The sequence below is a fragment of the Mesoplodon densirostris genome, chromosome 1 (genome assembly GCF_025265405.1).
Source record: "Mesoplodon densirostris isolate mMesDen1 chromosome 1, mMesDen1 primary haplotype, whole genome shotgun sequence".
Classification (NCBI taxonomy): Eukaryota; Metazoa; Chordata; class Mammalia; order Artiodactyla; family Ziphiidae; genus Mesoplodon; species Mesoplodon densirostris.
The window spans coordinates 145832160-145858686 of record NC_082661.1 but is presented as its reverse complement, the minus strand read 5'-3'; the positions used below and the strand labels follow the sequence as shown (position 1 = coordinate 145858686).

Sequence of the window (26527 nt, the reverse complement as noted above, 5' to 3'; positions counted from 1 at the left end):
CCCTAAGAAACCTTCAGTCAGGTGTGCTAATGCCATCATGTTTTCATTCAGGGCTGTTTTCAAAACACTGAACAATGAGCTCTTTATTCGTGCCAGTAAATGCTGAAGGAGGGTCAACTTCACTATCTCCCATTTTTATTATCTCCCATGAGACAGAAACTCAAGAGGAACGTGACTTATCCCATGAAACAATTCAATGTGTGTGTATTTTCAAATTCTCTCTTTTACCTTTCAAAGGTCATTTTCTCAGAGGCAGAAATCATAGCTTATATAGATTTTTCTTTCATTTTGGGCCTGGCCTGTTGTGGATCCTTGTTAAATATTATATATGCAGATGATGATACTGCATAAAGCTGTAGCCTTGAGACTAAGGTAAGTCCCACTCAGGATCAAGGAAGGAAAAGCTTCGCCTCCACATGCCCTCTCACTGCTGGTCTGGGTCAAGAGAGATGCATTGAATTGACCCTCTACTGTGCCCTCACCATGTCCACTGCCAATGTCCCTTGGTTGGGGAGGCTGCCATGTGACTCAACAAGCCCATTGCCCTCGTGTGCATTCTTTAGAGTAGACCCACGTGGCAGGAGTCTGCTAGCATCTAAGAGGGCAGAAGTCAACAGAATTATCCAGAAAATTCCAAACATTAGCTCACATGCTCAGATCTACTTCCACAGAAGAACCCTCTAGTCTGAAGTCAGAAATAGTTGTCCAAGTCATTGCTGGTCCAGCCAGGCATGCACACTCACAGTTGGTCCTACATGTTTTACTTCAGAATTTACATTCAACCCAGGGTCTGAAGTAGTAAGATAACAATGTTTACAAATGACATGAATTCTGTAGAAAAACAGCCAGCATCCCTGGCTCAAGTCTACTGTTATTATTAGCGTGATCCTATGGACAGGCCATGAACAGAGACCTTAGGAAAACAGTTCTCGAACACATGTTCTTTTCTAAAGGGACAATGGAAACATTCTAAATGTGATTCATTTCTGCAAGAGCTTAGTATTCAAGGAGCCAACTGAAATAAATTCCCATTGTATAGGTGGAGAAACCTACATGCGGAGTTTCTCATGAAGCCCTGAACTGTTAGCTCTCTAGGACCCCCTGGAAGGGAGTGTGTGGGTCCACATCAGTCTCCTGGTGGTTCTCAAACAGAATTACAGTGAAGTTCCCCATTCTAGGTCGATTCTCAGCCTGCCTAGTTTACATTCATCAAAGCGCCATCAGCCAAAGAATTTTTTTTTTTTTAATCTGCACCACATTGCATGCAGGATCTTAATTCTCTAACCCAGGATCAAACCCATGCCCCCTTCAGTGGAAGCCCAGAGTCTTAACCACCGGACCACCAGGGAAGTCCGAAAGAATATTTTTTTTAACTCATTACATTTTAAATACTGAAACCAAGAATGCAAAAATGATAAATAAATCTGTCTTCTAGTACAAACATATGACCACCCTCACACACAAGCAGCCACCAACCTGGAGGCGTCATATAGGAATGTAAGGCAAACACTTGCCTCCTGGTAACCTCTGAGTTTTCCTAGTTTAAGGGACTCCAGTGGTAGTAACTACTTAATCTAACCTCTCTTCTAAGGGGAGGAAGAGGTAGTCTACCGACCCAGTCACAGGCCCAGGGCCCAAGAGGGCTCTAGAATCAGGCTCTGGATTAGGTCCAAATTCTGAATCCTGGCTAATGCTCAGGAAGCCTGAGGGAAGGAAGTGTATATTAAGCATTTGATGACTAACAAATATAACATATTTTTGGAAATGTTGGTTTCAACCTACTTAGGAAGCCGAAGTGTGGAGAGACTCACAGCAAGCATGGGGCCCAACACCTTCCTTCCATGAGAGTTTCCTCCTCACCGAGGGTGCTGAGTGGGCCTGTGAAGGACTCTGAGGCCGCAGCTCAGAGAGGTGATTTCAACTAGCTTTGGGTTCTTTCCTCACTGTTGTCTTTCACCTGTGCATCTCGTTATCAGCTGAGTGTTCAGCAGGTCTTGTTTCCCAGGCTTCCTTGAGGTGTGTGGGTCACACAGCCTGCGTGGGCAGGGGAATGAAATTCCCACTCTGGGCAGCTGAGGTGCACGTGTGTCATCTCTCTTCTGCACCCCAGCGGGCCCCCCACTGCCTCTTCCCAGCCCTTCCCCTGCACCACTTCTGCTCCGGCCTTGCTCTCAGATCCAGGTGCTATCTTACCCCAATTTTTAGGGATATTCGTGGCCCCAAATCAGTTCTTGATCAGGGGCTGAGGAAGGACTGCTGTGTTTCCACTTTCTCAGGGAGTGCTCCTATTTCTTTCCTTGTCTCTCTCCTCTCTACCCTTCCCCTTGCAAAACTCCAGCGGTGGGCAGAATAATGACCACCATCCCCCTCAAAGATGTCCACCTACTCATCCTCAGAACATGTGAATATGTTACCTCACATGGCAAAAGGGATTTGCAGATGTGACTAAGTTAAATCTTGAGATGAGGAAAGGAGCCTGAATTATCCAGGTGGATTCACTGAGTGGATCCCAGTGTCCTTATACAAGAAAGGCAGGAAGATTAGAGTCATAGAAAGAGATATGGTGATGGAAGGAGAGGAGAGAGAGAGAAAGAAGGGAAAGATGGGAGAAGAGAGACAGATATTTTATGCTGTTGGCTTTGAAGATGGAGAAAGAGGCCACAGGCCAAGGAACGCAGGTGGCCTCTGGAAGCTGGAGGCCATGGTGAAAGGGATTCTCCTCTAGAGCCAAAAGGAACTAACCTCCCAACACCTTGATGTTAGTGAGACCCGTGTTGGACTTTGAATCCTCAGAACTGTAAGATAACACACTTGCATTGTTTTAAGCCACTATATTTGTGATCATTTGTTAGAACAGCAATAGGAAACGAATACACCCCCCCCAAAACAAATATATAGACGGCAAATGTTGGGAACACAGGAAGGTGGGAGGGAGGTCTACCAGAGCCTTTCTCCTCCTCACCTCCTCACTTCCCCTACCCAGTGTGACCTCACTCTTGGCTCTGGCTCCCCATCAGCATCTGTCTGCATCTAACCTCTGACCCCAGACCAACTTCCCCTTCAGACAATGCCTCTCCTACCTGGGTAAAACTTGCAGCAAAGGTCACGCATAGACTCCCTTACCCCTTCTCCTCTGGCCACACTTCCTTCCGGGCAATCAGAGAAGAGCCACACCCTAGTTTACACACCAACAATCACAGAGGGTCAGAGGCAGCCCAGAAACCTGAGATAGATGCATTTGGTGCAACATCTTAGGGGAGAAAAGTGAGTTCACTGATGTAATTGTATGGAAAACATGTGTGAAGCATTACACCCAGGCCATTGCTTTGGACGCAAACTTCCATGTTAGAGATTCTGCGTGTGCCCAAAGACAAAGACTCAGATTCATGACTTAAGGAATGTGACCTTTAGAAAAAGCACCTGCACCTGCCTCTTGCCCTTGTTACAACAGGAACCAAGATAAATACCAGCTTCCAAATTTCCTCTTACAAAATAACTGTGGTATTATTGTTCACGCTTTATTAAGCACCTTAAATGCTCTAAGAGAGTAACTCCTATGCCCAAGACCCAGGGGTGCCCCTGGGCCGTCCACACGAGGAACATTCAGGACCATGGCAATGTGAGTGGACGAAGTAAGAGGTGAACAGGTGGAGTGGGTGATGTTGGCCACCAGCAGGAGTGGTCAGACCAGTGTTCTACCACCAGTGTGTGTACCTTGGCTGAAAAATTTGCAGAACAAATCACTTGAAGGACAAAAGGTTTCTAAATTTCTCCTTTTAAAAACTTAGTTGAAAATACCTCACATCTCCTCAAAGGAGAGATGGACGTTGCCAATTCTCATACAGAGAAAATTCTAATAATCATAGGCCAAAGTGGGAGACATTTTTTCCTTACATAAAAAGATAAGCAGACTTCCCTGGTGGTGCAGTGGTTAAGAATCCACCTGCCAATGCAGAGGCCATGGGTTCGAGCCCTGGTCCAGGAGGATCCCACATGCCATGCAGCAACTATGCCCATGCACCACAACTACTGAGCCTGCGGTCTAGAGGCCACGAGCCACAACTACTGACCCACGTGCCACAACTACTGAAGCCCACATGCCTACAGCCCGTGTTCCGCAGCAAGAGAAGCCACTACAATAAGAAGCCCGCGAACCACAACGAAGAGTAGCCCCCACTCGGGGCAGACATCAGAAGCAAGAAGAACTACAATCCTGCAGCCTGTGGAACAAAAACCACATTCACAGAAAGACAGACAAGATGAAAAGGCAGAGGGCTATGTACCAGATGAAGGAACAAGATAAAACACCAGAAAAACAACTAAATGAAACGGAGATAGGCAATCTTCCAGAAAAAGAATTCAGAATAATGATAGTGAACATGATCCAGGATTTCGGAAAAATAATGGAGGCAAAGATCGAGAAGATGCAAGAAATCTTTAACAAAGATCTAGAAGAATTAAGGAACAAATAAACAGAGATGAACAACACAATAACTGAAATGAAAAATACACTAGAAGGAATCAATAGCAGAATAACTGAGGCAGAAGAATGAATAAGTGACCTGGAAGACAGAATGGTGGAATTCACTGCTGCGGAACAGAATGAAGAAGAAAGAATGAAAAGAAATGAAGACAGCCTGAGAGACCTCTGGGACAACATTAAACACAACAATATTTGCATTATAGGGGTCCCAGAAGGAGAAGAGAGGGAGAAAGGACCCGAGAAAATATTTGAAGAGATTATAGTTGAAAAGTTCCCTAACATGGGAAAGGAAATAGCTACTCAGTCCAGGAAGTGCAGAGAGTCCCATAAGGAGAAACCCAAGGAGAAACACACCGAGACACATAATCATCAAACTGGCAAAAATTAAAGACAAAGAAAAATTATTGAAAGCAGCAAGGGAAAAAAGACAAATAAAATAAAAGGGAACTCCCATAAGGTTAACAGCTGATTTCTCAGCAGAAACACTACAAGCCAGAAGGGAGTGGCATGATATACTTAAAGTGATGAAAGGGAAGAACCTACAACCAAGATTACTCTACCCTGCAAGGATCTCATTCAGATTCGATGGAGAAATCAAAAGCTTTACAGACAAGCAAAAGCTAAAAGAATTCAGCACCACCAAACCAGCTCTACAACAAATGCTAAAGGAACTTCTCTAAGTGGGAAACACAAGAGAAGAAAAGGACCTACAAAAACAAACCCAAAACAGTTAAGAAAAGGGTAATAGGAACATACATATCGATACTTACCTTAAATGTGAATGGATTCAATGCTCCAAACAAATGACACAGGCTCGCTGAATGGATACAAAAAAGGGACCCATATATATGCTGTCTACAAGAGACCCACTTCAGAACTAGGGACACATTCAGACTGAAAGTGAGGGGATGGAAAAAGATATTCCATGCAAATGGAAATCAAAAGAAAGCTGGAGTAGCAATACTCATATCAGATAAAATAGACTTTAAAATAAAGAATGTTACAAGAAACAAGGAAGGACCCTACATAATGATCAAGGGATCAATCCAAGAAGAAGATATAACAATTATAAATATATATGCACCCAACATAGGAGCACCTCAATACATAAGGCAACTGCTAACAGCTATAAAACAGGAAATCGACAGTAACACAATAATAGTGGGGGATTTTAACACCTCACTTACACCAATGGACAGATCATCCAAAGAGAAAATTAATAAGGAAAGACAAGCTTTAAATGACACAATAGACCAGATATATTTAACTGATATTTAAAGGACATTCCATCCAAAAACAGAAGATTACACTTTCTTCTCAAGTGCGCATGGAACATTCTCCAGGATAGATCATATCTTGGGTCACAAGTCAAGCCTCGGTAAACTTAAGAAAATTGAAATCATGTCAAGCATCTTTTCTGACCACAATGCTATGATATTAGAAATCAATTACAGGAAAAAAAAGTAAAAACACAAACACATGGAGTCTAAACAATATGTTACTAAATAACCAAGAGATCACTGAAGAAATCAAAGAGGAAATCAAAAAATACCTAGAGACAAATGATAATGAAAAGACGACTATCCAAAACCTATGGGATGCAGCAAAAGCAGTTCTAAGAGGGAAGTTTATAGCTATACAAGTCTACCTCAAGAAACAAGAAAAATCTCAAATAAACAATCTAACCTTACACCTAAAGGAACTAGAGAAAGAAGAACAAACAAAACCCAAAGTTAGCAGAAGGAAAGAAATCATAAAGATCAGAGCAGAAATAAATGAAATAGAAACAAAGAAAACAATAGCAAAGATCAAGAAAACTAAAGGCTGGTTCTTTGAGAAGATAAACCATTAGCCAGACTCATCAAGAAAAAGAGGGAGAGGACTCAAATGAATAAAATTAGAAATGAAAAAGGAGAAGTTTCAACAGACACCGTAGAAATACAAAGCATCCTAAGAAACTACTAGAAGCAACTCTATGCCTATAAAATGGACAACCTGGAAGAAATGGACAAGTTCTGCAAAGGGTATAACCTTCCAAGACTGAACCAGGAAGAAATAGAAAATATGAACAGACCAATCATGAGTAATGAAATTGAAACTGTGATTAAAAATCTTCCAACAAACAGAAGTCCAGGACCAGATGGCTTCACAGGTGAATTCTATCAAACATTTAGAGAAGAGCTAACATCCATCCTTCTCAAACTCTTCCAAAAGATTGCAGAGGAAGGGACACTCCCAAACTCATTCTATGAGGCCACCATCACCCTGATACCAAAACCAGACAAAGGTACTACAAAAAAAGAAAATTACAGACCAAAATCACTGATAAATATAGATGCAAAAATCCTCAACAAAATACTAGCAAACAGAATCCAACAACGCATTAAAATGGTCATACACCATGATCAAGTGGGGTTTATTCCAGGGATGCAAGGATTCTTCAATATATGCAAATCAATCAATGTGATACACCATAGTAACAAATTGAAAAATAAAAACCATATGTTCAACTCAATAGATGCAGAAAAAGCTTTCGACAAAATCCAACACCAATTTATGATAAAAACTCTCCAGAAAGTGGGCATAGAGGGAACCTACCTCAACAGAATAAAGGCCATATATGACAAACCCACAGCAAACATCATTCTCAATGGTGAAAACCTGAAAGCATTTCCTCTGAGATCAGGAACAAGAGAAGGATGTCCACTCTCGCCACTATTATTCAACATAGTTTGGGAAGTCCTAGCAATGGCAGTCAGAGAAGAAAAAGAAATAAAAGGAATACATATTGGAAAAGAAGAAGTAAAGCTGTCACTGTTTGCAGATGACATGATACTATACATAGAGAATCCTAAAGATGCCACCAGAAAACTACTAGAGCAAATCAATGAATTTGGTAAAGTAGCAGGATACAAAATTAATGCACAGAAATCTCTTGCATTCCTATACACTAATGATGAAAAATCTGAAAGGGAAATTAAGGAAACACTCCCATTTACCATTGCAGCAAAAAGAATAAAATACCTAGGAATAAACCTACCTAGGGAGACAAAAGACCTGTATGCAGAAAACTATAAGACACTGTTGAAAGAAATTAAAGAAGATACCAACAGATGGAGAGATATAACATGTTCTTGGATTGGATTGTGAAAATGACTATACTACCCAAAGCAATCTATAGATTCAATGCAATCCCTATCAAATAACCAAAAGCATTTTTTACAGAATTAGAACAAAAAATCTTTAAATTTGTATGGAGACACAAAAGACCCTGAATAGCCAAAGCAGTCTTGAGGGGAAAAAAAGGAGCTGGAGGAATCAGACTCCCTGACTTCAGACTATACTACAAAGCCAGAGTAATCAAGACAATATGGTACTGGCACAAAAACAGAAATATAGATCAATGGAACAGGATAGAAAGCCTAGAGATAAATAGACACACATATGGTCAACTAATCTATGACAAAGGAGGCAAGGATATACAATGGAGAAAAGATAGTCTCTTCAGTAAGTGGTGCTGGGAAAACTGGACAGCTACATGTAAAAGACTGAAATTAGAACACTCCCTAACACCATACACAAAAATAAACTCAAAATGGATTAAAGACATAAATGTAAGACCAGATACTATTAAACTCTTAGAGGAAAACATAGGAAGAACACTCTTTGACATAAATCACAGCAAGATTTTTTTTGACCCACCTCCCAGAGTAATGGAAATAGAGAACAAAAATAAACAAATGGGACCTAATGAAACTTCAAAGCTTTTGCACAGCAAAGGAAACCATAAACGAGACAAAAAGACAACCCTCAGAATGGGAGAAAATATTTGCAAATGAATCAATGGACATAGGATTAATCTCCAAAATATATAAACAGCTCATGCAGCTCAATATTAAAAAAAAACCACCCAATCAAAAAATGGGCAGAAGACCTAAATAGACATTTCTCCAAAGAAGACATACAGATGGCCAAGAGGCATATGAAAAGCTGCTCAACATCACTAATTATTAGAGAAATGCAAATCAAAACTACAATGAGGTATCACGTCACACCAGTTAGAATCAGCATCATCAGAAAATCTACAAACAACAAATTCTAGAGAGGGTGTGGAGAAAAGGGAACCCTCTTGCACTGTTGGTGGGAATGTAAATTGATACAGCCACTATGGAGAACAGTATGGAGGTTCCTTAAAAAACTAAAAATAGAATTACCATATGACCCAGCAATCCCACTACTGGGCATATACACAGAGAAAACCATAATTCAAAAAGACACATGCACCCCAATGTTCATTGCAGCACTATTTACAATAGCCAGGTCATAGAAGCAACCTAAATGCCAATTGACAGATGAATGGATAAAGAAGAGGTGGTACATATATACAGTGGAATATTACTCAGCCATAAAAAGGAACAAAATTGGGTCATTTGTTGAGGTGTGGTTGGATCTAGAGACTGTCATACAGAGTGAAGTAAGTCAGAAAGAGAAAAACAAATATCGCATCTTAACGCATATATGTGGAACCTAGACAAATGGTACAGATGAACCCGTTTGCAGGGCAGAAATTGAGACACAGATGTAGAGAACAAATGTATGGAAACCAAGGCGGGGAAGCAGTGGGGGTCGTGGTGGTGGTGGGATGAATTGGGAGATTGGGATTGACATGTATACCCTGATGTGTATAAAATGGATGACTAATATGAACCTGCTGTATAAAAAAATAAATAAAAGAAAGAAAAAAAAAAGAGTAGCCCCCACTCACCACAACTAGAGAAAGCCCGCACGCAGCCACGAAGACCCAGCACATCCAAAAAATAAATAAATAAATCATATAAATAAATTTAACAACAACAAAAAAGATAAGCAGTGCCCTCCAGGAAATCTTTTTGGGGATCAGGAGCCTCAGAGAAAGCTGCTCATCAGATTTTCCAGTATCTTTCACATTTCAAATGGACACAAATGAACTAAGCCAATCACAAAAGTACAAGCATTGAATGATGATTCTTATATGAGGTGCCTAGAGTATTCAGATTCATGGAGACAGAAACTATTGTAGAATGGCGATTGCTAGCGGCTGGAGAGGAGGGAATGGGAGTCTTTTTGTGTTTGTTTGTTTGTTTTAATGGGTATGAAGTTTTAGTTCTAGAAGATGAAAAAAGTTCTGGAGATGGATGGATGGTAGTGGTGGATGCACAACTGTATGAATGTACTTAATGCCACCAAACTGTATATGAAAATGGTAAATTTTATGTGATATATATTTTAACAAAAAAACCCCAGTCCTATAAACACACACACGCAACTCACACCCCACAACTTTGCCACATACTGTTTCCTCACCCTGAACCACAGCCATTAATACCTAAGACCTTTCTTATTTTGAATGACTCCTTCCATTAGTTGCAAAGCAGAAGGCAGAGAAATAGGCATCTCGGGAAGCAGCCGGGCCCTGGAACACCCCACCCTTCCAGCGGCCGCCCTGAGGGTGGGGCTTCGCTGGATTGGCCGAGGAGAAGCCCCTCCCTACCTCATTTGAAAGTGACGGTCAAGGTCGCAGCGCTGCAGCACCTGTGCGCAGTGCTCTGTGAACGGGCAGGTCACCAGCAGCTTGTTGAGGAGCTTGTTGACCAGGATGCTCGATTTCTTGCAGTGCTGCAGAATCACAGGCTTGCGATCCACAGGGCAGAAGTCCTTCTCCACCAGGAAGTTGGTGAGGCAGAGTGTGCAGTAGGTGTGTCCGCAGGGAGTGTCCAGAGGGTCCAGCAGAGCTTGCAGGCAGATGTGGCAAATGAGGTCATCGTCCACTTCTTCCGTGTAGGTGTAGAAGTGGTTTTCCTCAAGGGCGTGGGCTTGGCCGCACACCACACACGGCGGGGCAGGGCCGGCATCTGGGTTCTCAGCGGGGTCCAGCTGGTTCATGGTTGACTGGGAGGGGGCAGGGCAGTGTGACAGGAAACCGACCCAGGAAAACGATGTATCCTCCAGAGAGAATCAAGATCTTCTAGAAGCCATCCACAAACCTAAAAGAGAACAAGACTGCTCATCTTGGTTATGGATGTGAGGCGGTGCTGCCAGTGGACAGAACTGGGCCGTGACTCAGAAGGCCAGGGCTGAGTGCCCACTCAAGGTGACTGACATGACCTGGGGCCAGCAGCCTTGCCTCCTATGCCTCAGTTTAACCACCTATCCCAGCAGGAATAATATTTCCCTTTAACGTCCTCATGTTGGTGTAGTGAAAATTATTGGGGTAAGATCTGGGAAATGCCCAGAAATACACCCTATGAAATGTAATTTGTTAATAAAATAGCCCAGTGATTTATAAAATTCTCTGTCAGAGCAGGACAAGAAGAAAACCAGTTAACGCTCTGATGGCTTTCTCGTATCTGTCTTCCCTACCGTTCTCCAAAACTCAGAAAATATGGGATCTCAGAGTCTTCAGCTAAATCATCTGAGAAGAAATGAGAGCTCTTTGGGCAATTGTATTTTTACGATGACGAAAGCATTGTTTTCTTCTGTATGCGTTTCATTTACTCAGTCATGTAGTGGTAAAGTGGGTTCTGGAACCACACTGCCTGGGCCAATCCCACCACCACTGTATGACAATGATTTAAGCCTCTGTTTCCATGTCTGTAAAGTGGGGATAATAACAGACTACCTCAGAGGGTTGTTGTGAGGATTAAATGAGATATGAGACATAAAGCTCTTAGAATTATGCCTGGAATATAGTAAGTGCCCAATAAATATTAACTATTCTTACATGTATTTGTTACTGAAGTCCTTCTGTCTCCAGTCTAGCTCAGTTGGCCTGGAAACGGAAAGCTATTGTTCCTCTAAGGGGTCTTTTTGCTTTGTTCTCATAGTTCTCTTTCATTCAATTATATATATATATATTTTTTCAAACTAGCAGAATACTATCACACTATGTATTTTCCTTTAGTATCAGAGTTTTTTTTTTTTTTTTTTTTCTTTTTTTTTGCGGTATGCGGGCCTCTCACTGTTGTGGCCTCTCCCGTTGCGGAGCACAGGCTCCGGACGCGCAGGCCCAGCGGCCATGGCTCACGGGCCCAGCTGCTCCGCGGCATATGGGATCCTCCCAGACCGAGGCACGAACCCGTATCCCCTGCATCGGCAGGCGGACTCTCAACCACTGTGCCACCAGGGAGGCCCAGTATCAGAGTTTAAAATGGAGTTTTCAACATGCCTGATTAACATCTAGGAAGTCTCCTGATCAGTCAATAAACATATTTTTTGGCCTTCAGTCATTTTTATTAATGAGCTGCAGTAATGTGAGATGAGTAACAATGATAATCATAAACATCTCTGTTTTCAAAAAACATTTTTTGAGCGCCAACCTTGAGCTAGGTAATGAGTTGGCTATGGGGGAGACTTTCAAGAGAGCTTTAAAGGACATGCCTACCCTCATGGAGGGGTGGACATGAGCACAGTAATGAGAAGCCCGGGTAAGCAGTGCAAACAGAGGTCAGCGCTAAGGGACTCTGGGTCAACGCTCATGACAACAAAGAATCCTGCAATACCCCAGCCCCCAACTCAACTTTCTTCTTTTCTGAAAGTAAATAAAATAACTTTAAGCTTTCCACAGGAACATAAGGACACATGAATAACCTAACAGGAAACTAGCCACGTTTGGAAACAGCACAGCAGTTATAAACTGCCTTGCAGTTTTTTCTTTTCCAAATAAAGTCCGAGGTTGTTTGTACAAACATAGCCTTATCTCAAAAAGAAAATACATCGGCTTCAAACTTTCACTGAGTCAGCTTCGTGTTTACATTTCTGTACTGCAGTAATATGGCTTGAAGAATGCTCTGGTCAAGAGGTGGAAGTAAAGTACCCTGAATGTGAAACATTTAGAAATCATAGCATTTTATTTAGCATCAAAAGAGACCACAGGCAGCTAAGGTAGAGGGTGCAGGAGGGGGTGAAGTTGTTTCTAGTCAAATTTCATGGAAACCTACACAGCTGCTCTTTGTCCTCAAGGCTGATAGAAGGTACTGGAACCACACAGGAAATGCTTTAAGTGGCATGAAAAACAGTTGAAAAATAAACATGAAAATGGAAATGGGCCACCCAAAGGTTATCATCTGCTATAGGAAAAGAAGTTCACCTATTTTGAACTAAAGCTCTAGATCTTTAGACCTGTAAGAGTTGGGTCAAATACTCCCACGTGTTCTTTCTTGTTGTGCAGTACTGGAGACTGATAGGAATGCAGGTGATAGCTCTGGTTGGACCAGTGGAAAAACAACGTCACATTTCTAGGCCATTCCCTTGTTGGTGAAAAGGTGGAGTTGGACCAGATTTTTGGTTTTCACTCTGCTCTGGAAGGTGTGTCAGTTGCCTCAGGGTCTTCCAGGGAAGGGAAGGGGGATGGTGGGTTGTGTCCACTTTTCCACTCCACCCAGACCCAGCTCCACTTTTATTTCACACGTTAGATTTCTCATAATATTTGGTTCAAAACACCACGGCTTAAGTAAAAAAAAAAAAAAAAAAAAAAAAAACACCATCAAACTAGATACTATGAAATCCCTTTCAGAAATAGAGTTCTATATATCTGTGCTAAAAAAGTGGAGGTGTTTTATTTTGGGGTGGTTGGCTTTTGGGAAAATCTTTTTTTTTTTTTTCTTTATAACAGCTTTTTGAGTATGCCAGGCACCATGTGCCAGGCACTATGCTGGGGCCTTATATGTATTATGTTATTTAATCCTTACAAATCCCCAGGGATTTTGTTTTGTTTTGTTTTGTTTTTGCAGTACGCAGGGCTCTCACTGTTGTGGCCTCTCCCGTTGCGGAGCACAGGCTCCGGACGCGCAGGCTCAGTGGCCATGGCTCACGGGCCCAGCCGCTCCGTGGCATGTGGGATCTTCCCAGACCGGGGCACGAACCCGTGTTCCCTGCATCGGCAGGCGGACTCTCAATCATGGCGCCACCAGGGGAGCCCTGTTTTGTTTTTAATTTAACAGATGAGGAAACTGAGGTGCACTAGGTAAGTAACTTGTCAGTTGCACAAAAAAAGAAACAAACCAGCACGGGCTCCTGACTCCTTACTGCTCTTCACCATTTTGCCACTTTTCTCCCAGCATCTTTTTTGATTATGACCAGTGAGAATCCCAAAATGTAACTAACTAAATAAAAGAGCCCCAGGAAATTAGAAGGTTAAAAATCTCTTTAGGCCATATTGCAGATGGGTTTTCCCAAGATCTCTGAATAAAAAGATGCTTTGACTTTACTGAGTGTTAAAATGCCTGACACAGGATGAGTGAATTGGGGCAAGCAAAAATGGCAGGTTTTAACTCCAACGCTAATTTGTTTTTGTTTTCTTTCTTTTTTATCTGAGACGAATTTGAATTCCCTAGCAATTGTCCCTATGAGAAAACCAGATTCTTCACATAATATTAATGTAAACACTGCTGTATATATTTTTCAACTTCTCTTTAGGCTAAATAAAGCCTATATGTGTGTCTATATGAACAGACACAGATTAAAAGAGAACTGGCTGACAAAACAGTTTGGGCTCTAAAGAAAGAACTAGGTAGACTTTAAAAAAATGCGATTCATATCATTTACCTGACGTTTCTTATTTCCAGTTTACATCTTATAAGCATGTGTGATGTATCATGTTTTTAGACATATATGTGCCTTGCTGATGAGCTGAGAAGAAATTATCAAAAATCATTAAGGCTTAAAAGATAAACTCTTTTCTCCCCTAAAAGTGAGTGAGAGGGCCTATCCATCCACATCAGTCAGTGTGTCAGCTGTCAGCACTCTGATCCTGGCTGGGGTAAGGCAAGAGAGCTGCAGGGTGGTTTTTTTGCAGTTTGGAATGAGAAAGAGCAGGAAGTAGATTGCCTCCTTGGGTGTGTGGTTTGGTGTGGAACTCTTATTCTGCCTTGATACAATGCTCTTGTGACTTAGGAACCATTTTTCCTCCTTCTCCTCTTATGTGGGGTAGAAGAGACACCTGAGGGGACTTTTATAGAAATGTGTAGTCCACCAATGTCATGCCAGGAAGTGCCAGGGAAAATAACAAAATCTCCATTTCTGTTTGTCCTTAATCCCTGCTTCCTTACCCACTGGTTTATCTTGCCTGAAATCTGTCCAGAACTTTTTTCTACCTAACTTTCAAATTCTAAACCTTTGTGGCTTGTCAACAAAGACACATTTCATAGCAAAGGTGAATCAGCACCATGCGCAGCCAGGAGGATCGTTAGAGGTCATAGGTACACTGTCGCCTGCACTGGAAAATTCAATAGAATGAAGACTTAATATCCTTAAGAACAGGCTTCAGGAGGGAGATTAAAAGGTATAAACTTCCAGCTACAAAATGAAGGAGTCAGGGGGTGAAATAATATAGTCAATAATAATGTGTAGTATCTTCATATGGTGACATATCATAATTAGATTATCGTGGTGATCATCTTGTAATGTCTAGAAATATCAAGTCACTATGCAGTGTACCAGGAACTAACATGGTGCTGGAGGTCAATCATACTTCAACAAACAAACAAACTCAGAGAAAAAGAGATCAGATTTATGGTTACCAGAGTGGGGGGAAGGGGGGATGGGTCAAGGTGGTCAAAAGATACAAATTTCCAGTTATAGGATAGATAAGCACTAGGGATGTAATGTACAACATGATTAATAAAGTCAACACTGCCATACGCTATATATTAAAGAGAGTAAATGCTAAGAATTCTCATCACAAGGAAAACAATTTTTTCCTTTATTTTATATCTATATGAGATGATGAATGTTCACTAAACTTACTGTGGTAATCATTTCATGATGTATGTATGTCAAATTATAATGCTGTATACTTTATACAGTACTGTATGTCAATTATATCTCAGTAAAACTGGATGATAAAAAAGCACACACACAAAAGAACAGCCTTTGGGATATAGCCTATTTGGAAGTAGAAAAAATTTTGTATGAGATAACCTACCAGAACAATGGGGTCCCTGGTGGCTATTGTCCCACTAAGTTTCCTTTAAATGCACACTGCCTTTATAGAAAATGGTTAACTGATGCAGTCAGAATAATCCATGTTCTCCACTTTGGAAAGGTGCTATAAACATGTCATCTGGCATGCTGTACTGACAATTTCACATTTTCCTTCTACTGAAAAGTCAAGACATGACTCTAAAGCATCTCTTGAATAGTTGCATGAATCCCATGTGCTATTCAAACAACAGTAATGGGACCTCATAATATTAAAAAGAATGTATCCTTGTAGTCAAATGGCAGTGTGTCCTGCATTGGTACTTTACCCTTGACAAACACGAATCATGGTAGCCAGAAACTTTTTGGGTTGAAAGGGAGCCTTGAGAGATGGTCCTTAGATGAAATAGGCCTTTATTACTTTATAAAATAGATCATTCTGCCTTTGGATAGCTCTAATCTCCTAGGGAGGGAAAGTCCATATAGTGACCAAAAATTTGCCTCCCTGGAACTCACCCACCCCCTCATGGGTGCCATTTAGAATATGTCTAATTCCTTAAATCCCTCAATTCTATGAAGACAGCCCCCAAGTCCTCTCCTAGGTTCAGTAGCCTTAGGTGCATCTGACATTCCTTCAGGTTTCCTTCAGACTCCAAGAGGCTGACCACGCTCTTCTGAAAGCTCCCAACTTAACAGTGTCCTTCCTACAATTTATGGATAGCATCCAGGACAGAATGAAGCGGGAATAACCAACTGCTCCCACAGCCAAAGACTGCATCTGCTTTCTTGGTGGCAATACACGCCTTGGCTGTTGCTGCAGTCCTGACGGGGCTGAGCACAGGACGCTGCCCTGAGGCCTGAAGGAATCTATTAGCTATTCTTGACCACAGAGGGAAAAAAAAATTAAGGGTAATAAGGTAGAGAAGTAGATACTTTTTTTTTGTGGCCTCTCCCATTGCGGAGCACAGGCTCCGGACACGCAGGCTCAGCAGCCATGGCTCACGGGCCCAGCCGCTCCGCGGCATGTGGGATCTTCGTGACCGGAGCACGAACCCGTGTCCCCTGCATCGGCAGGCGGACTCTCAACCACTGCGCCACCAGGGAAGCCAGGGAAGTAGATACTTTTAAAAGCAAAAGCAAGGGCTAGGAACAGTTTAGAAAATGCAAAGATATTTAGTGGCACTAGTTAGATTTACATAAACAGAATAAAGTCCTCAATGGTTAAACAGTTCCAGTATTAGAATTCTCAGCGTATAATCTGATCTGAAGAATGGATGGTATTTGGGGAATTTGGGGCTCTCCCATTTGTTTGTAAGCATTCCTTTATTTTGACAACTCTTGTTGTTCTAAAATATCCTGACATATGTAACACAAAAGAAATGGAAATCATTTAAACAAATGGTAAATCAGAGATAATTTTTCCTATCCAGAGCATTAACGTTGATGAGCTTTCACTGAAATTCACTAATAAATGAAAACATTACAATAGTGGCAGGCCAAGGGCAGCTGACGGAGGGGTGGGCGATGGGATAAACTAGAAATCCTGAAGCTCCAGATGATCTTTGAGAAGGAAAGTGTGTGAGGAGCCTTATTAGTCAGGCACCTTGGACCATTAGCGTTCTCCCCTTATCTGTCAGAAAGCCTTGCTTCTGGAAAATTCCTACTTAGCCTATGACAAACAGTGTCAGAAAAAATCCACTGAAGACATTCCTAAATAACAGATACTTTTATCCTATCAGCACTATGTGGTCCGTGTTGCAGCCTAAGGCAAAAGGAAATGTGAGTACTGATATACATGTTTTTGTGTATTTTTTTAATGGTTAATTTTCCCCCAGATCATTAAGACAGTTGTAAAAATGTGGGAGACATGAAAAATATGTATATTAAGTGTACAACATTATTTTAAGTTTAAATGTTTTACTTATACTAAAACCAGAATTTTTCCCCCATAGTTTCATCTTCCTGGCTTTAAAGGACGCAAGCCCATCAATACTATTTTCAAAATCTACCTCTTTGCCTGTCTGATCTTCAGTTGAGGAAATTGCCATGTCTGACAATTTCTTTTGACTAAGTGATCATCTTAAATAACCTTTAGATAACTTGAGCTACCAATCCTTGTCTTTAGTTAAATTCTGATCACCATGGATTTCTTTTGCATTAATTTTGGTTTTTAAAACTAATACATTACAATAGTATTTATAGTGACCACGAAGTTGTTTTTGGCGCCCCCTTAAAATCTGCACCCTAAGGTGAGTGCCACATTTGCCTCACCTGCTCATGGCCATGTCACTGTGATTTTCAGAGACTCAGGTAGAGAGAGTAGGGTGTTGAGGCTGTGGTTAGGACCCAGATCAGCTTCCAACACCTCCTGTGGGCCTCAATCTTTTCCTTGCACCCGCCCTGGTTCCCAGCCAGGTGCAACGGCAAAAGTGGAGAATTACAACCTTGTCACAGGTGTGCCACTAAATTTTAACCAAGGTCTAAACTGACTGCTCTAACTGATTGTTAGGCTTGATAGAGGCACCAGGTGAGCCGTCTGCTGAAGGGCTCATGAGGCAAGAGGAAGAACTGGCTTCAAATGAGAGGAAGAAAGTGTAACCTACAGCCAGGTCCCCAAAACGATCACAAAACTATTGGATCCTGAAAGAGCTTTGTTCTGTGAGTGTATAAGAGAGCCCAGTCAAGTGATAGAAACCATTCTCTAGAGCAAGGACACTCTGTGGACTGTGGCTATACAAACAGCATGAGACTCTGCCCTACTGTAGTCAGTGTGCTTCATAATTTTTGCTGACTTATTTAATGTTCCAAATCTTTGAATCCCTTCAACCAACCTTAATGTTTTACAGTGTGTCTCAAACACGTAAAGACTAAGAATCCCTTAGTCTTTCCCTTCAAGAAACTAAGCTTGTGGGGAGGGATAAACTAGGAGGTTGGGATTAACATATACACACTACTATATATAAAATAGATAACCAACAAGGATCTACTGTATAGCACAGGGAACTATATTTAATATTTTCTAATAACCTATAAGGGAAGAGAATCTGAAGAAGAATATATATATTACTGAATCGCTGTGCTGTACACCTGAAACTAAAACGATATTGTAAAACAACTATACTTCAATTAAAAATTTTTTTAAAAATCCAAGATGAATTAGCCATCAAAACAAAACTGAGCTTAAGGTTTTCCTGTTGTTGATGATACTTTAAAACCTGGATGAAGCTGCGCAGGGCAGAAAGGCTGCAGAGTTGGTTTGAAACTGGTCACTAAGGCCACACCTTAGTGCAGAGATCACAGTCACAGGAACACCATCTGGGACCATGAAGACCAGAAATACACCCCCAGAGGAATAGGGTAGACTAGTGCCAATAAATTCTTCACACCAGTAGCCTCGTCTCTCTTTCTAAAATGATTATCTAGCAGGCATGTTTGTCTAACCACTGCCATAGCTCTGGCTTCAACTCCTAAATTAGATTATTGGGGGAAAGTAATTGCCAAAGTTAGGGCAAACTCTATCTTCCTCTATTAAACAAAGTAAATTTACAGTTACATTTTAAATTATAGATAAATTATGTGAGACTGGGAGGTATCAAAGTGCCATCAATTTTTTAATAAATACCAACTGTGAACTAAGGTGTATAAGAGGATGAAGAAATGCTCTGTGGGCTATTCCTTAGCTTATAGACACATATGTAATAGGGAGAAATTAGTGCTTTAGTGACCTGAATAAAAATAGTCACACACTGGATAAAAACTGTCTTTGAACAAAGAGCCTAGGTTGGAAGTGGAGGCTGGGAAGGCAGGGGCGCCATATGCATTGCAGAGGACACACAGAGGGAACAGAGGGAGGGCAGGTGCATACGGGCTGCTGCAAAGGTCAAGGTTAGCTCTGCTCCTACTTAATATCTAAACCAGTGGTCTCCGAGAGAGTAAGCAATTCACTAACGCAGTCTGTGAATGACACTGGTCTGCATAGTGTTGCCAACACTAGAAAAGACAGAAAAAATATATATAAATGGTCTTTAAAGAAGTTGAAATATGGTCAGGAAATGAAAGAACTGAACTAAAAGGAGACAATGTAATATATCTGGAGTCAATAACTGAGAACACAGATGTTCAGAAAGTGGGAAAAACAAGGGAAGTGTTAAGTGAGAAGAGTCCCGGGTGGCAAGCCAATGAGATGCAAGTTTTAGAAGTTAGTGATGGACTTTCACAAGCCCGAGGAGCTTTGCCTCTTTTGACAGATTTTACTGTCTTTCCCCTGGGGTGTCATGGCACACCTTTAAAACTTGGGTTTGTTTGTAAGAACTCTGGCCCAGAAGACATATCCTTCCAGTTCCTGGTCTACAAACACGGTGAAATGGAGCAGATCTCCTGCCAATAACACAAATGAAAGTAGAGTATTTTGCATTGACCAAGGGCTCTGTTCATGCATCTAGTTGCCATAGGGTCCTGAGAAGTACTGATGTCAGAGGAGAAGCATGGTAAAGAAGCAGGCTGGCCTTCTTCCACTCAAGGCTGAAAAACATACTCAGGAAATGCTTATGGTTTTTTTTAAAACAGATAACCAAGCTTTAAGGAAGGAAGGACACGGTGGAGGAAGGTACTTGAATTCTCAGCATTTTTCTACTGTTTCAATTCTACAGGTGTTCACGTATCATCTATTACCTGCCTGACATTTGTCTGCATTTCTGTGGGAGTTCCCATAGCAATTCAATTTCATCCTCAATGAGTTTAAGTCTATTATGAAAATGGAGCTTACATATAGAAAAAAAAAAGTTAAAACACTGCAAGAGAATCCACAATGAGTATGGTCCTCCAAAATAGGAGCCAGGGACATAAGTGTGGAGGGAAAGAAGTGAGAGAGCAGTGTAGTCTGGCCCAGAACAGTCAAGGAAAGTTCATGGAACAGATGGTCCTCAGGGAGGATCATGAAAGATAAATGGGATTTGGACAAGTGGGAAGAAATCCAGGTGGGAGGAAGAACCTGAGCAAATTCCTCAATCAAGGAAGAGGAATCCACTCGGTGGTGTCTGATGTTCCCACATGATGATCTGTATTTGAGATTTTAAAATTATTTAGAAGTCACAGGATTTTGAGTTGGGTAATGATCTTAGGTTCTCACCAAGTGCAAGAATCCTCTTTACAGTATCCCAGACAGATGACCTATCAGCTTCTGTTTGAAACACCTCCAGTGATGGGGAGCTCATCAGTTTGCCAACAGCTGAATGCTTCCCTCTTGTTAGTATAACCTTTGGCTCTTGTTCCGCCTTTCAGTGTAACATAGATCACATTCATTCCCTCAAAACATGACGGCCCCCCAAATTAAAGACAGCATTGTGGTTTCTCTCTTGTCTTTTTTTTTTTTTTTTTTTTTTTTTGCGGTACGTAGGTCTCTCACTGTTGTGGCCTCTCCCGTTGCAGAGAACAGGCTCTGGATGCGCAGGCTCAGCAGCCATGGCTCACGGGCCTAGCCGCTCCACGGCGTGTGGGATTTTCATGGACCGGGGCACGAACCCATATCCCCTGCATCGGCAGGCGGACTCTCAACCACTGCGCCACCAGGGAATCCTGTCTCTCTTGTCTTTTTGTCTCTGGTTCTTCCAGTTGTCTTCCTGGGTAGTCCAGGTAGTGCTAAAGTGTCCACCCAGGATGCCCTCTAGTTTGTTAAGGTCCCTTTGAAAACATGGCTCCTGGAAGTGAAAACTTGTGGTTTGGGCTCAGGGCTCAGTGGAATAATCACTTCCTTAACCAGGATATTACTTGTCTATCAAAGCAACCTAAAATGACCTTTACTGATTTGCTTTTGTAGATAAATTACACTATTGACTAAAAAAATTCGGTAGGTCTTTAGAATATAAAACACTTAACTATTGTACTTTGAACATAGGAATAAATAAGGGTAGTGGTGAAGGCTGCCAATTCTAACTCTCCTTGCTGGATTCTGCACAATATTTCAGCCTCTAAGTGGACAAGGACTTTCTCTATAAGTAGTGGGAGGGGCCTATGTGAAGGAATGTCCCCCCAAAAGATATACCCACATCCTAACCCCCAGAACTTGTGGATGTGACTTGATTAGAAAAAGCTTTTGATGATTTAATTAAGTTAAAGATCTTGAAATGAGATCATCCTGGATTATCTGATTTATCCTAAATCCAATGACAAGTGTCTTTTTAGGAGACAGAAGAAAAGACACAGATACAGAGGAGAGGGTGATGTGAAGACAGAGATAGAGACTGGAGGGATGCAGCCACAAGCCTGGAATACCTGGAGGCACCAGAAGCTGGAAGACGCAAAGAAGGATTCTTTCCTGGAGCTTCCAGAGGAAGCAAGGCTCTGCCAACACCTTGATTTCAAACTTCTGGCCTCCAGAACTGTGAGAAAATAAATCTGTGCTGTTTTAAGATGCCAAGTTTAATTTGTTACAGCGGCAATATGAAGTGAATACAGGGTCTCTGTATTTCCAGGGGTATTCCCCAGGAATGGGGTACACATTCTGCAGGATCCTCTCCAACGCTTGTCTACACGGTTTAGGGTTTAGGAAAAATATGCTGAGTGGCAGCCACTTAGATAGCTACATACTTAGGGATAGCAGTTCTGCCCTGGTATAAAAACCTAATAATTTTCTTTTAATCCATTGCTAAGTTAGAACACAGATGTCTTCAGAGATGACTGTTAAACCAAATTTGCTAGGGCCCCAAAGGGGAAAAAAGACTACAGGTAGAATAGCTGAGTTTGTATGTGTGCTGTGGAAGACATAATACAAGCATAATGATAATAATTAATGAGGAGTTTGAAAACACCAGATGACTCATGTATTAACATGAGTATGCAGAAGCCTAAGCACTCAGCATACTATTCAAACTGGCCATGCGACTGACCGAAGTAGTCATAAGCAAGTTATGTAAATCATCTCAACAAATAGCAATGACATATTTAGTCCTCACCATCATATGTGTGCTGTTGTCATGCTCTACACCAAGAGGCTACTAAAGAAAATTCTTGGAGAGTTTCCACTCTGCTGTTGGTGAAGTCTTTTATGTCCTTGTGACAAATGCATCAAACACAAGAAGCGACTAAGAGTCATTGGAAAATAATGGTGGAATTTAAGTCCACACATTTCAAGTCACATATTAGTGATACTAAAAAAAAAAAGTCTCTGGTTAATTGGGACAGAATCTAACAGTGGTTCAATCTACCATGTCAAGGAGCATGGCTCCCTGGAACAGTGGGGGAGAAGTTCTCCTAGAAAAGCAGACACAGAAGGGCAGGGGTGAAGAGAACAGGAATAAAGAGATAAGCACAGAAACTGCAAATCTCAAATTTGGAGGTCATCTTGTCTACCCTCTACCTGAATCCCAGGAATCCCTTCTCTCCTCTCCTTTTAGAATATAATATAAAATAAAACATAATGATTATTACTATTTAATGAGCAGTTCACTAAGTGCAAGATACTATGCTGGGTACTTTTCATGTATTATCTCATTTAATCTTTAGAATGATCCTATGAGATCAGTGATTATAGTCTTTATTTTACAGATGAGCGGTATATGCTTCTAAAGAAACACAAATCTTCTTTGTCACTCATTCATTCAGCAAACAGGTACTAAATATACCAAAAAACAATCACCTTCAGTGACAGGGAACTCAGTGCCCTAAAAGGCAAACTACTGGATTTTTGGACAACTCGAATTTTTAGAAAGTTCTTCCTTATATTGGTCTGAAATATATCTGTGAGTAACTAAGGAACAGGTCACTGTTGTGTCCTCATGTCCCTTAGAACAAAGTAAGAGGAAAAGATGGATGTAAAAAGTTTATAGGGGACAACCAACATTTTCTGTTTTTGATTTCAGCTCAGTGCAGTTTTTGTGCTTTGCAATTTGTATGGCTTTCATGTAAACCTTTATTCTTTGGAGATAATAGACGGTTAAATTCTATTAACCCAGAAAGAGTGATGTAGTCTTCCTTCCAAATGGTTTTGAAAAGCCCTTGATACTTTGAAGGCCCTGTCAGAGGACAATAAATTTGCCTCCCACATAAAAGTGAGTCTACGTGTTGCCAGCACAGAAATATCAAGAATAGTTATGTACCCCCAGTGAGTCCACGGATACTGAGACAATGAGGAGGACACATTTTAGAGCATCCCTCATATGTCCCCTCTTGGTAGCATCTTACAAAAATGGCCTTTTAAGTAGTCAGAATCCTAGCAGACCCTATTTCTCCACTTTAAGTAAGGAATCCAAATCTAAAAAGGGGACACTGCAAGCCAGGAGGCCAGGAATCACTGCTCTAGGAAAACCCACTGTTTATTTACATCGCAGAATCCTACTGCCCACAGTTCTGCAAAGGTTCAGGCATTTCAGCTGGCAGTTCCCCTCCCCTGGAAGTCCAAGATAAACAAGATAATCTTTGTTAATCAGGTTCTCCTTTTAAGCCTTAGGGGGCCTTTTGGGAAGTCTGTTTTGCTCAGAGAATCTTTGGTTCTCAAGTTACTACTGTTTCCATCATTATCATATCCAAACTGTAGCATGACCTTAGAAGTCTAGCTGTATCCAATATAATAATTGTTTCCTATAATAATACATGATTTAACATTTATTGAGTGCTTACTATATACCAGGCACTTTATATAAAACCATTTCAGTTATTCCTCGTGACAGCACTGGGTTTGGTAAGTATTCTGTTTTCCAGATGATGAAACTGAGATGAAGAAATATTAAATTGCTTTAGTTTAGTAATTACATGGAGGTACTGGTTCTCTAACCCAGATCTGACTGATTTTACCCATGGTGCCTTCCTTTCAAGAAAATAATACTAATAATAGCTGACATTGTGCCAGGGACTATTCTAAGCACTTTGTACCTTTCAACTCATTTCAAACTTCACAATAAGCCTATTTTACAGCTGAGGTAACGTGAGGTTAAACAACCCATCCCAGGTCACAAGGCTAGTAGGAGGTGGAGCTGGGTTTTGAACCAAGGGAGTCTGGTGGCTAAGACCGGGCCACTCTTCTAAAGCAGTAGCACTATTCCACCTAGAATTCAATAAATAAGACTAATATTTCCTAGGGAGGCATTGCCCGCTCCCCTGCAGTCAATCTGACCTACCCACCTAGGTGTGCAGCCCATCCAGCTTCTGTTATGGGGCCCAGGGGCGTGTGAAGCACACCATGTTAGCATCCCTTTTGAGGGAAAAGGTAAACAAGGAAACTGATGGAAAGGGAGGTTGAGGGGCTTCCCCAGGTTCCCCTAAGCAAGCTAGCTGTCAAGGTCAAGGTTTTGAACCCATGGTGTCAACCCACTAAGCTGTTACCTTGCTCTTGAATGGTGAACAGGTGCCTTATCTTTTCAGGATGTGGTGACACCTGGAGAAGGTCCCAGGGCCCTGGGAACATGCCTGCCCTCATGCAATGGCTCCAGGTCATCAAAGGACACATGATAGTCCACTGAGGGAATTATCATATCCCAAAGACCTACAAGTCCCCCTTCTTCAGTCCAGGGCAGGCTCCTCCTCCCAGCGACTTGGCCCTGCAGCTCACCAGGCTGTGGCCAAGGGTGTTTATCTGCAAGCCTGGAGGAGACCAAGCACCAATCTGCCATGCAGATAGCACAATTGAAGGCAGCGAGGGCTGCCTGCCAAGTCAGATTACAGCAAATGACAGCAGGACATTTCCCCCAGAGGCCTGCGAAGGACCACATTTTGTTGTGGGATGAGAGCCTTGAGGAGGGAAAAGGCAGGAGTAACAGCGGCAGACAGCAGCTCCTAAACCCTGCCTGGGAGGTGGGTGGAGACAGTTTAAGCATTTTCCTGCCTCCTGCCTGTTTCCTTTCTCTGCACTGTGAACATTGGTGTTAATTACTTACAATTAATAACCATAACAAGAACTATCAGGGCCCCTAACAATTGCAGTCACATTAGACCTTTTATCTTGGTAAGGCCAGACTATCTCTTCCAAGCAACCCAGATAAATGCCTTAAAAAAGGATGTATATAGATGCTCTCTATATGTTACCTCATGTACTTCTCAGGAACACTTTATATTGTAGGGATTATTAGCTCTTGTTTTACTGATGAAGAAACTGAGGCTCAGAGAAGTAATATAAGGAAGTTGTAAATGAAAGAGACTGTACATTTTTCAATCAAGTCTTTTTGCCACTTAACCAAGGGATGGAGTTACTACAGGAAGGGAACCACTGTGGGTCTTTTCATACCTTTGGACAAAACTCATGTATACATTATCCAAGACACCAACTGCATTCTGGATCACTGTGAATTCCAGTCTCTGTAATTTTTTCCCTTTCTTATATCTGCGGGTGTAAGGACTTCCCTTGTGGTACAGTGGTTAGGAATCCGCCTGCCAATGCAGGGGACACGGGTTCAAGCCCTGGCCTGGGAGGATCCCACATGCCGCGGAGCAACTAAGCCCATGTGCCACAACTACTGAGCCTGCACTCTAGAGCCTGTGAGCCACAACTACTGAGCCCACGTGCCACAACTACTGAAGCCAGTGCGCCTAGAGCCCGTGCTCTGCAACAAGAGAAGCCACCGCAATGAGAAGCCTACACACCACAAGGAAGAGGAGACCCGGCTCGCTGCAACTAGAGAAAGCCCGCACGTAGAAACGAAGACCCAACACAACCAAAAATAAATAAGTAAATAAATAAATTTATATCTGTGGGTGTAGTGTCCTTAGCTTTTTTCCTTTAATAGCCAGGGGCTCTGACATATAGTGATGAAATGATTGGTTTAACCATACATGAACTACTATGCAAAGAACTAACAAACCATGGTCAACAGAGGAAAGGCAATCTTGCCGAGAGGTTTGTGACTTTAAAGACACAATTTTCTGGAAGATTCAGGATCTAAGAGATCTTTTTCTCTTCTGCTGACAAAACTCGGAATCAAGTGAGCACACTGGTGAGGGACAAGCAGCCGTCACCACCCAAGGACAAGGCTCAGGGGAAAAGGACAGACTCGAAGGTCACTTGAAGAGCTACATAAGCCTCTGAGGAGTAAGAGAACCTGGCAACAAGTGCGGAGCAGAGTCTCTGGAGAGAAGCAACTGTCTGAGACAAAAGTGTTCTCA

The 26527-nt window shown here is 41.8% G+C and overlaps 1 protein-coding gene across 1 annotated transcript in view; it reads right to left on the bottom strand.

Moving 5' to 3' along the window:
* The window catches only part of LNX1 (ligand of numb-protein X 1), a 127769-nt gene extending 117364 nt beyond the window's left edge, over positions 1-10405 (bottom strand). The window contains exon 1 of the mRNA XM_060109790.1: positions 10014-10405. Within this exon, the coding sequence (XP_059965773.1) occupies positions 10014-10405 (392 nt within the window). The remainder of the gene's footprint in view (positions 1-10013) is intronic.
* Positions 10406-26527: the final 16122 nt, after the last annotated feature.